The sequence below is a fragment of the Lagenorhynchus albirostris genome, chromosome 20 (assembly GCF_949774975.1).
Source record: "Lagenorhynchus albirostris chromosome 20, mLagAlb1.1, whole genome shotgun sequence".
Lineage (NCBI taxonomy): Eukaryota > Metazoa > Chordata > Mammalia > Artiodactyla > Delphinidae > Lagenorhynchus > Lagenorhynchus albirostris.
Window position 1 is genome coordinate 5605313 of NC_083114.1, and position 12969 is coordinate 5618281.

Consider the following 12969-nt stretch of genomic DNA (forward strand, 5'->3'; position numbering starts at 1 on the left):
ATAGAAAGATATCTAAAAAATCCCCAAATATTTGGAGATTAAACAACACATGGATCACAAATGTATGGATACCAAGGGGGAAAGGGGTGGGGTGGGGAGGAATTGGGAGAATGGGATCGACACATATACATTATTGATGCTATGTATAAAATAGACAACTGATGGGAACTATATAGCACAGGGAACTCTATCTAATGCACTGTGGTAACCTAAATGGGAGGGAAGTTCAAAAGGGAGGGGATATCTGTATGTGTATGGCTGATTCATTTGCTGTGCAGTGCAGGCTAACACAACATTGTAAAGCAACCATACTCCAAGAAAAAATTAAAAACAGAACACACTTCTAAATAACACATGGATCACAGAAGAAGTCTCAAGAAAAAGTTTAAAAATATTCTGAACTAAATATTAATAAAATGAAGTTACAAAATGAAGTAATCAATGAAATTATTTACTGAAATAATTTCAGTAAATTATTTCACAGTACTCATGTTCAATTTCAATGAAAGTGAAATCACCAAAATGAAATTACCCAAAGTTTGTGGGATGCAGTGAAAGTACTACTCAGAGGGAGACTTACTGCAGTAATTGCATATATTAGAAGAGAAGACAGATTGCAAATCAACAGCCTAACTTGACAGCTTTAAGGAAACAGAAAAAGAACAAACTAGACTCAAAGCAAGGAGAAGGAAGGGAGTAATAAAACGTAAAGCAGGGCTTCCCTGGTGGCGCAGTGGTTGAGAGTCTGCCTGCTGATGCAGGGGACGTGGGTTTGTGCCCCGGTCCAGGAGGACCCCACATGCTGCGGAGCGGCCGGGCCCGTGAGCCATGGACGCTGAGCCTGCGCGTCCGGAGCCTGTGCTCCACAGCGGGAGAGGCCACAGCAGTGAGAGGCCCACATACCGCAAAAAAAAAAAAAAATGTAAAGCAGAAGTAAGTGAAACAGTGAACAAAAATCAATACAAAATGTCAAAAGCAGAAGTTGATTCTTTGGAAAGATTAGCAAAATTGGCAAACTTCTAGCTACACTGATCAAGAGAAAGAGAGGGAAGACTCAAATTATTAAAGTCAGAATGAAAGAGGGGATATTACTATTGATCTTACAGAAACAGATGAAACAGACATTCTTTGAAAATGAAAACCTACAAAAATAATGTAGAAATCTGAATAACCGCAAAACTTTTTAAATTTTTAAATGAATCTGTTATTAAAGACCTTTCCACAAAGTCCAGACCCAGGTAAGTTTACTGGTGAACTCTTTCAAACATGCAAGGGAGAAATAACACCAGTCTTACTCAAATTATTCTCAAAACACAGAAAAGGAGGGTATTCCTCTCAATCCATTTTATGAAGCCAGCATAGCCATTTATGAAAACCTGACCAAAACATTACAAGACAATTAATGTCCCTCATAAATACAGACACAAAAATTGTTAAAATATGAGCAAATCTAATCTAGCAACATATGAAGTGGTAATATATCATAATCAAGTGGGGTATATCACAGGAAGATAATATGGGCTTAATACTTGAAAATCAATGTAATGTGCCATATTTATAGAATGATTTTAAAAGTCATACGATCATCTCAACAGATGTAGGATTAGAATCTGATAAAATTTAACAACTGTTAGCATACTGAGAAGGAAACCTCTTATTTCATAAAATGTATGTAAAATAGCCTACAGCTAACATCATATTTAGTGGTGGAATACAGAACACGTCCTTCCTAATTAATACTGGGAACAAGGCACTGCTTCTATTCAGCGTTATATTGGAGTTCCCAGCCAGTACAAAAAGGTAAGGGGGAAAAGCACGGCTTTTACTCACAAACATTTGGATTTCTACGACTGTTTAGTTAGAAAATCCCTACTAAAATTAATGGTGAAACCAGCAAGATCATAGGACACAATGTCAAAATGTGCAAACCAGCTCTATTTCTCTATAATAATAGCAAAATATTGGGAAAAAGTTAAAAATCCCATTTACAATATTAGCATCGAAAAACATGAATTCCTCAGGAATAAATTCAAAAGGTGCGCAAGAGATCCACGCTGAAAACTATAAAACATCATTGAGAGACAGCAAGAAGATCTAAATCAATGGAGAAACATAACAGGTACTAAAAGACTCAGCAACGTCAAGATACGCACAGTGGAATGGACAAATAAATTGTGGTCTACTGATACAATGCACAACTTCTCCGCAATAAAAAAACTGAATGACTAATACACATAACAGGTACTAAAAAACTCAGCAATGACAAGATACAGCGGAATGGAAAAATAAATCGTGGTCTATTGATACAATAACAACTTCTCTGCAATAAAAAGACTGAACGACAAATACACACGGACAGCATCGATACATCTTCAAAAGAAAGCACACACAAACAAGCACAGACTGTAGGATGGCATTTCTAAAGAACTTGAGGAAAAGCAAACCTAACCGACAGTGACAGAAAATAGGACCAATGATCCTATAAAATATGAGACATATTTTCTATCTTGACTGATGTGGTGATTATATGACTAACTACATTTGTCAAAATTCAAATTGTATGCTTAAAATGGGCACCTATTATTTGTGGTTACAGCGCTAATGTCATTCTAAAACTGCTGTATGTTTATGTCACAAACAGCTATAATGTCTATCATGTGTGTGTTAGAAAAACTTATCCAACACCGGGAAATAAATCCAAAAAAGGATTCCGTTTCCTTTCAGTGTCACAGTGGAGCACCAGCAAGCCTGCCCAAGGACTGTGTAAGTGTACTTGTTTCATTAGGGCCCAGACACTTAAGTTACACAATAACCTGCAGATTTTTGTCAGGTAGGGATGCAAATGATTTCTGTCCAACAACCCCAAAAGTTATTATTTTATTGACCTGGAGATAATTAGCAAATTTATATTTTGATTAGCCATCTTGTTGCAATATTCCTTCTTTAGTGACTGTAAATACAGAATTATGCAAATGTTCTTTGAGCCAGTTTCACTAACCTGTCTGTCCAGTTTTCTCATTAATGAGTTAAATATATTTTTGACACATGTTCGTTCTCTATTTGTACATGTAATATTTTTAATATTTTGAAAAGTATTCTTTGAGAGGAGTGGAGATTTAAGATCCATGAAACTAATTAAAGATGCTGTATCCTAAATCTAAGTCAGAAGTACGGATTTGAAAAACAAAAAGCTTTTTAAAATTAACAAGAGGAAAATATCAACTTAGAGAATAGGGTCTATAATATTAACAAAAACAGCAAAAAAGTAGTAGATAAAACAATTTTATATCCAAAACATATAATTTATAATAAATACACAACTCAAGTTACTTTGTATTAAAGTATACAAAATAAAAACCAAGGAATAAGGAGAAATTGACAATCTCAATATTTTCAAATTTTGAACTCCTCTATTTTTTTATATTAAAATGGCAAAAAAGTGCTGAACAGGGACCTCCCTGGTGGTGCAGTGGTTGAGAATCCACCTGCCTATGCGGGGGACATGGGTTCGAGCCCTGGTCCAGGAAGATCCTACACGCCGCAGAGCAGCTAAGCCGGTGCATCACAACTACTGAGCCCACGCTCTACAGCCCACAAGCCACAACTACCGAGCCCATGTGCTGCAACTACTGAAGCCCACATGCCTGGAACCCGTGCTCTGCAACAAGAGAAGCCACAGCGATGAGAGGCCCACGTACCACAACGAAGAGTAGCCCCCGCTGCTCACTGCAGCTAGAGAAAGCCCGCGCGCAGCAACTAAGACCCAACACAGCCCCCCACCAAAAAAAATTAAAAATAAATAGTTAAAAAAAGTGCTGAATATAATTATAATACAGAACAGACCCTTTCCAATATTTCATTTTTTAATTGACCATTTATCATGCTAAAAGAAGAATTTTAATATGTCCCAAAAGGCAGAAACGTACGGACTAAAATGCTTTGAAAGCAAGTAATAAGTAAAAAGATTAACATGAATCACTTTGTACTGGTTAGCTATTTGTGTAACAAAGCACCACAAAACTTAACAGCTGACACCAACAGACATTTATTATTTCAGGTTTCTGTGAGTCAGGCTTCAGGGAGCATTTTTGTTGGTGGTTATGCCTCAGGGTCTCTCATGAGACTTCAACTGAGATGTCAGCCAGGGCTGTCGGCCTCACTGGGGCAGGAGGTCTCGTCACCAAGCTCACTCACACAGTACCGCAGGAAGCCTCTGTTCCTCACCACATGAGTCTCTCTGTAAAGCTGCCTGAGTGTCTTCACAACATGGCAGCTGGCCTCCCCCAGAGTGAGCAATCCAAGAAAGAAACCAAGAACGAAGCCACATGCCTCTTTATGACCAACTCTCAGAGGGATGCACTGTCATTTCTGCCACATGCTACTCATGAGAAGTGAGTGCCTAAGTTCAGTCCACACTCAAGGCTGTACTTAGCCACCGCCTTTTGAAGGGAGGTGTATTAAAGAGATTGGACAGATTTTAAAACTACCACATAATTGGTACTTAAAACACTGCAGTAAACAGGTCTTACACCCAACATTTAAAACAACTAAGAAAAGGAAAGTATGTATATGTATACACACGCACACCCACCCACGCATATGTGTGATGCTAAGGAAACAGTAAAATTTCACAGTTTTCAAAGAATTATGGGGACTTCCCTGACGGGCCAGTGGTTAAGACTTCACCTTCCAATGCAGTGGGGGTGCGGGTTCGATCCCTGGTCGGGGAGCTAAGATCCCACATGCCTCACAGCCAAACACCCAGAACATAGAACAGAAGCAATATTGTAACAAATTCAATAAAGACTTTAAAAATGGTCCACATAAAAAAAAAATCTTAGAACAAAAAAAGAATTATGTATCTTTCCCCAAAGACTCCTGGCCAAGATGGATTTCAACCTCAAAGAACAGAAAACTATACCATCACAACTGTTCTGAGCTCTGGGGAAAATTTTCTGAGCTCAAGGAGGCCAAAGTTATGTTTTTGATTACTAGGTGATCAATACTTTTTTACTGTATGAATAAAATAAGATGAAAATTTTCCCAATTCGATTTTTAAAACTTGCATAGCCCATCTAAAACCTTTACAATGTATACTACAAACCAATCTCAAACATTTTTATGTAGCAATCATAAATATTAATATAGCACATGTAAAAATATATTAAACACATAAACTATGAACCATGTAGGGATTATTTCTGGAATGCCAGAACGGTTCAACCACAGGAAATATATGTTACTATGATGTGTCATATCAACAGCTGCACAGAAACATTTTATCATACACTGAACAAGGCCAAAAAGGCATTTAATAAAATTTAATAGCCATTTCTGATTCATTCTTATTCTCTCTCTCACACACACATTCTCACACACAGATATATACACATACACTTAGTAAACCAGAAAAAGACATTTGCTTTCAAGTCAAGCAACATAAGAATCCTACCATCAATACTGTCATTCAACATTGATACAGTTCTAGGCAAAGCAACAAAAATAAACATGAGAAAAGTAACAAAATATATATGATTATAGGTAGGTAGATAGATATGAGAAAGATCAATAAATATGAGGAATGCTAAGGCAAAAATTACCTGCAGAATGGTACCTTGAGTGCCATCTGAAACCTATTCAAAAAAGAGGTAGGGACTTCCCTGGTGGCGCAGTGGTTAAGAATCTGCCTGCCAACGCAGTGGACACGGGTTCAAGCCCTGGTTCTGGGAAGATCCCACATGCCGAGGAGCAACTAAGCCCGTGCGCCACAACTACTGAAGTCCGCGCACCTAGAGTGCATGCTCCTCAACAAGAGAAGCCACTGTAATGGTAAGCCCGCGCACCGCAACGAAGAGCAGCCCCCGCTTGCCGCAACTAGAGAAAGCCCATGAGCAGCAACGAAGACCCAACGCAGTCAAAAATAAATTAATTTTTTAAAAAAAGAGGTAGATCAGTATTTTGGCTGGTTACAAAATAAACATATCAGTATAAGTAGCTTTCCTATGCATGAGCAGGAATTATAACACTCCAGGTTGAGAAATAACTAATGCCTCTACCTTGCACGTGTCAGTGAGTTTCTCTTACCTCTGAACATGCTATGAGACATACTGAGTTCTGTGAGGAATTCGGCTTCCTATTCTTCTCTAACCAGAAACAGCACCACTTACATTATCAATATGTCTACTACAATTGTAAACATACAATCAATTGTAACAGTGATTGTAAACATACAATCAATATGTCTACTACTTGACTGTAGTACCTCCTACAGTCAAGACAGCATATGGGGGTCTAGACGTACAAAAGAGGCCTTCTGAGAACTAACTAGAATATAATGAAAAAACAGTAATCAGAAAAGACCATAAATGCTCAGTGCCAGGCAAGAGGAATACGGTAAGACAATGAAACAGGAGTTCACTGGGATGATTTCGCCAAGTTTCATAGAAGAGCTAGAACTGAGTTTGGTCTTCGTGGAAGAGGAGAATATTCTAGTATGGTGAAACTGCATGACCAAAGCAGATTCCTTAGTAGTACAGCACCAAAGGGCACAGGCTCTCTGTGCAATGAATGTCAAGCAAGAAGGTTTGGCCTTTGCACTTACTGCCATGTATGGCCTGCATCCAGCATCTCTTGTCTTGGCAATGGAGTCCACAAGCTGTCCACTGATGCCAAAGTCGCAGAGTTTAATATTTCCACTTCTATCCAGAAGAATATTGGAAGGTTTGATATCTGCAAGACACAGATGTCACTCAACGTTCAAGTAATCAAACGAGCTATATTCTAAAGTATTTCAAGGAAAAATACTGAAAAACCTTAGAAAACATTAAGTGATCAAGTCCTTGAAATTCAGATAGCTAAGATGAAAAAAATTTTCTGAATGCTAAAAACTCATTATCAAAAAATTCCTCATATTAAATTTAGGCATTCTATAAAGTTTTGTTTTCATCAAGAGACATACTCATTTACTTGTTTCAAATTCATTACTTAACAGTCAAAACATGCAGGATGAATTTAATCTGTAAGAGTATACTAAGCTACTTTACAATACGTGTCAAAGATTATACAACTAAATGCAAAGTATACAAATTATAAACTCACAATTTAGTTAAAGGAGAGCTTTATCTAACTTAGGAAAGTATCCAATCCAGTACATCTAAAAGACCACAAGCTTCGGGATCAAAAAAGCAAAGGTTCAAGACCTGGGCCTGATATTCACAATGTGACCTGGGGCAAGTTCCTGAACTTTCACTTAGCAACCACAATTCCCTCATCTACAAAATATAAGTAATAATTCCTAACTTATAGGATTGTGGAAATGAAAACACCTATTACAGAAACTGAACATTGTTAGTACTCAGTAGATGTATCCACTTAATAATTATTTCTCCTTGAGAGATTTTTCTGATCTTAGATGGCTTCATTGAGTTTCTCCCAACCAACCTTCTTTAAGAGTCATCCTGGAGAAACTAGATTCATTTTTACCATTCTCAGAGTGTGTGTGCTTTCCCGCACACCTGAGAAAGCTGAATCCTTTCCATTTGGTTCTCCAGGTTTTACACAGTCTTGTCACATTGGCCCCTAGGTTATCACCTCCTCCTCACTCACCATCAACTCACTCACTGCCAGTGTGTGCAAATCAGCTAGCTGGACAATTCTCCCTGCCCTTGCTCACTAATTCTCTGTCCCTATCTCAATCCTTCGAGGCATTTAATTGTCCCTGTCATGGTTCCATGAATAAAAAGGACAGAAATAAATATAGGATACAAAAATATCTGTCTGTAACTCAGAAGGGGACCTACAAAAAAATCCAGAAAAGAATGCTTACCATCACTGACACGGCTGACTGCCTATCAAACATCCACTCCTAAGCATGCCATCATCCTTTCTAATGGAACTTTCATTTTACTGAGATCCATCCTCCTCTGTGTACATCTATCCGCACCTCCAAACACGGGGTCCTGATTGGTCTAAGCTTATCAGGGTAGCCTCATGCTCCTTGCCAGGGACTAGTTTAGGTAAGGGCATGAAGGAGACAAGAGAAAATGTGAGAGACAAGTAAGTAAGAGCTCCCTGCTGCTAAGACAGCCACACAAGAAGAGACAGCTTCTTCTTCAAGAGGCTGTTATGCTAGGTGTGACACAGGACCTGCTTTAGTTGTTACTACCCTGAGGATGGAGCCAACATGTTAAGGAGAGCAGAGCCAGAAGAAGGGAGCCTGAGCCCTAATCATATCGTGTTGGAGCCACCCTATCTTTGGACTTACTACGACAGATAATGAGTTTCCTTGAAGTTTAAGCCAGTTAACAGGATTTTCTCTTACTTGTAATCAAAAGCACTCTAATTACAGCAAAAAAAAAAAAAAGCTACCTGATCCTAGCTGGTAAAAAAGACTGCTATAAATTCATCATTTTACTTAGTCACAGGAAAACCAAAGTTATTTTTGAAGCCTTTCCCTTTTATTTAACCTTGGGCAGTGTCTTAGTGCTTTACTGTGATTGGTGAGAATCCCTAAGGTAATTGTCAGATGCCCTAAGGTAATACTCCCATAATTACCAAATATAGACAAAAAAAGGTAGGGAAAAAATCCAAAACAAGAACAAGATGAAGTACAAGAGGAACAAAATAATTTTGTTTAGGAACCTAATCCTACATGATTTTAGGACAAAAGAGAAAATAAGAAGGCTAGCCAAAATTATCTTTAACAAGCATTAAGCCAGGCAAAATTAAATGAAACATTCTGATGTTCGAGGTTAACTAATTGCAGTCGTTCAGGGTCAACCTCAAATAAAAATTACTTAAATCAATGCCCTAATTACTAATCTCTTTAATCACAACCTTAGAGCCCTTTAACCTTAGAATTCAAGGTTTTTCGCATCTCTGAATACGACTGTTTCCTTCCTTCCTGTGTTGTCAGGCTGAATCACACACTGCCATGTATCACCTTGGGTTTGTCCACTACAGATTTACTGAGGGTACAGAACTGTGCCTCTTCAAAGCCACTGCCTCACTACCCCAAGTCTGGCATAGTAATAAGACAGAGCAACTACTTAAACTATTTGCTGAATTAAATTCAGGAATCCCACTGTCTCCCAAAAGACAGACACCAAATGTTTGAATTTGGACCTGTGTCTAAATAAGGCCAAGATCACTGTTTTCACAAATACAAATGCTTTAGAGGAATTTCAATGTAAAATACTAATTAAAGAATCTTTCTCAATTTACAAAAATATCCTCCCAAGTAAAGAAGAAACACTTGATAGGGACAGTAGCGTGCCTTTAAAATGATCGAGGGTGCTATCCTGCAGATCCTTCTTTGACGGTCCACAGGTTCACCTTCCTGCCTTATTTGTATAGACAGAGAAACATTAATTATCTATCAGGCAAATGAATAATTATTTTTCAACTAAGCCCCAACATTCTAATAAGTTAGACTGAAATTTATAGCATCCCAAAGGGAAAAAAATCCTAAATTAATAATAAAGTTTTAGGGTACATATAGTATGTTTTGCTAAAAATACAAGTATTTTAGTAAAAGTTATACAATACACTGTAACTTTTAATTTTTTTTCCTATTAAGGAAAAATGTTAATTTCTAGTCTAAAAAAAAACAGTTCATACCCACCTCTGTGAATGATTTTCAAGTTTTCTTTTAAGTGGTTTAGTGCTTTCACAGTCTAGGGAGGAAAAAGCAGAGACGGATGGGATAAACAATCAATTTCCTTCTAATCAAATAGCACAATAGCTTACCGTAAAATAACAGCTCGGGTAGCTCTTTGCATTCTTTTGGGCTTAATATTTCAATATTCTGTCCATTTTTTATGTTAGCTGAAGATGCTAAATTATGATTTTAGATATGAAATCATAGTTGCCTTTACACGCCCTTCCCTGACAGCTAAAAAAACAAACAGGTAACTTACAATTTTTAAAATAAGTCATTAAAAAGTTGTATAATCTTTCTCATACCATTGAACTTTTTAGGAACAGATATATTTAGTACAAAAAGGTCCAACAGTCTGGTTCCATTATCAACCCTAAGTTAATAAGTTTTTCCAAATTCTCAGTTTCTCACAATCATTCACCCTCACTGGGTGTGGAGCCTGCAAAGTAATTTTTGCAGAGCCAGAATTTATCCTGTTGTTTGATCACTGCTCATGATCAGGAAATCAAAGATTTCTCCAGGAATAGAGGAAACAGAGACTTGAATTAACATTTCTACAACCTCAAACTAAAAGAGAAGTGAAGCACAGGCCTCCAATTAGAAAGGTCAAGTCTCCGCTGCCATCAAGCTGCTGGGTGCAGAACACAAACTCGCAATGCTTCAAACAGCCAGGCTTGTTCATGGGGTTATTAATTAGCAAGAAGAGATTTAACACAAAGTAATTTTAAATGTTACGCTTAACAAAAAGGATGATCACCAAGTCTAGAAACACAGGCAAATATATAATAAATGATTTATTAGTATATATTACATATATTGCAATTTAGGATAAAATAATTTTATCTATGTTTTCCAACTTCATGATCATCCTGTCATGCAGTGGTTAACAGCTGGATTCTAGGATCAGAGTGTCTGGGCTTAAATCATTTACACTGACAAATATATGAATTTCAAAGCAAATTAATTACTTAATCTCTCCATGCTTTAGATTTGTCATCTGTAAATAAAAAGGGGGTTACACTATTTACCATTGAGAGTTGCTATGAACATAAAATGTCATGAGATCTTGGCCTGACACAAATAAACACTCAGTAACCATGGGCTATTATCATTATTCTACTATTGTTCCATTATAATTATTATGAATAGTAAAAAGTTCCAAGATAAAGCTAGGTTTGGTATACTGAAGAGAGATGACTAAAGTGATCAACATAAAATTTCATACACCTGTCTGAATAATGAAGAAGTTTCTAGTAAAACTTGTTTATACTAGACAGTTTCTTTATAAAATTATATGAAAGGGTATATATCTGAACAGCTCATAAAACATTTAAATTAAGCATTAATTCAGGTAAATAATTTAAAATATTAACATGAGACCTATTAATCTTAAGATTATGACTAGAGTTTAACCTGACTTTTTAAATCCCAGTTATACACACATATCTCTTACCACTAAAATACAGTTCAGAAACTGTCTTACTTATTTTAACACTGACCCTTAATGATTAAACAGGATAAACTGACAATTACCAGGCAGACTATACTGGATGTGGAGGATGCAGGAAGAAAGAGGAAATTCATGCAACCAGAATATCTATCTTACAACTTCCTATAAAATTTAGTTTACACATCCACTAACCCAGGTCATGTCATTAGTTCAGATTCTCAGGGGTTTCTAAGAAACTTACTAACTTTATCAAAAAAATTTGTTTTTCTTTCTGTGAAAAAACTGTGAATGACCTTTGTTAGCTAAAAGAACAAGAAAGAAAATGATCATTAATTCATTTTCAAAACTATAAACACGTAAGCAAAACAGTGCCTCTTTTCTTTTTTGGTACTATGCTAAAAGTGATTTGACCAAATTAGTAGTAATGCTGGTTACTGAAATTGCTAGTCAACAATTTAAGTAGTTTAGACAGAATAGCCCAAATCTTAAACCACAGGAAATATACTTAGTCTAAAGAGTTTCAGTTAAGGGATTTCAAGGAGACTGCTGCAATTCTAATTTAAGCGGAACTGTGATAATATAGCCCATTTAAATACAGTTAAAGTAACAAGGGAAAGAGGAACAGAAAATTGCTTTTTCTAGCCTTATTTACAGCACAGTCTATTATGGTTCACTCTGATTTTAATGGAAAGAATACTGTAGTATTTATTATTGAAATGTATGATTTCAATACGTACTTTTCAATAATGGAAAGTGTCAATGTAGTATTTTGAAAATTATTCTTACTACTTGTTGTATTAATTACCCCACAGAAGTGATTTTTGTCTCTTTTCCTATTATAATGATTTTCTAGGAAGGTCAGTAACATTCTGTGAAGGGCATTCAGATGTATGCATTCAAAACTCCAGTAGCATCTTTATGTAAGTATGTATACAAGGAACAATTTGAAAACCAAGTACTTACTGCTAAAGTGATTTTGCCTAAAATTTCTTCTGGAATAACATCATCTAATACACTATATACATATTTGTAAAACTTATCAAACGAGGTAGACATGAGTTCCATACAGATCCAACAGTCACCCTATAAAAAAACAAATATCGGTTATTCTTATACATCTTAACATTAAGTACCACCTTTCCTTTACTTAAAATAGAAATACAATGAGAGAAGAAGCAATCTTTTTTTTTTTTAATTTTTGTTCCTTATTAAAGTGCTGGACAGAATATTCTCCTCATGTTCAAACACAAACTTAGTTGCCCAATTTTCCCTACTCTTAATTTTAAGAATGGGCATAGTCCTACATAGAAAACCTTTGGACTTTTATAAAAATTTTCAAACTCTGCCATGATTAAATAGAAAAACAGAAAATATGTGGGAAACTGTTCATTCTCACTAACAAAGGAAATAGACTACAGGAATCTTGAGAAACTATATAAACTTCTTAAATTAGTAAAAAAGAAAAAAAATACATAAAGCAAGCCCAATGCCTAAAGTCCTTGCTTAAATGCCACCTTCTCAGTGGCCGACATTGAAAATGCCCAATTCAAAATGCAAGTCATCCCCCTCTCAGCATCCCCTTAACAGCTCTACTCTGTAGAGCCTTTATCATCTTCTAATATAAAATATAATTTACTTATTTATTATGGTTTTCATTGATCTTCCCTATTATAACATATAGTCCACCACGACAGGGGCTCAATAAACATTCCTTAAATGAACAAATGCTGGCTATAATCAAATCAAATCATTCAAAAACTATTGGCAGCACTGTAGAGTGTTTTAAACCAGTTTGAAGGCAATCTGACAACAAAACAAGAGAAATAAAAGTGCCTATACCCTTTGATAGTCATCCCATGAC

General features: G+C 36.3%; 1 protein-coding gene across 6 annotated transcripts in view; it reads right to left on the reverse strand.

The window, feature by feature from the left end:
- Window positions 1-12969, reverse strand: part of MAP2K4 (mitogen-activated protein kinase kinase 4) — a 104632-nt gene that overhangs the window by 12113 nt on the left and 79550 nt on the right. For all 6 annotated transcript variants that reach the window (XR_009537536.1, XR_009537537.1, XM_060134037.1 and 3 more), the window contains 3 exons: window positions 12072-12191; window positions 9623-9674; window positions 6602-6729 (listed from right to left, as the gene is read on the reverse strand). Coding sequence is in view for 4 of the 6 variants with exons in the window: in XM_060134037.1 (XP_059990020.1) it covers window positions 6602-6729; window positions 9623-9674; window positions 12072-12191 (300 nt within the window). In the remaining 2 variants the exon portion in view is untranslated. The remainder of the gene's footprint in view (window positions 1-6601; window positions 6730-9622; window positions 9675-12071; window positions 12192-12969) is intronic.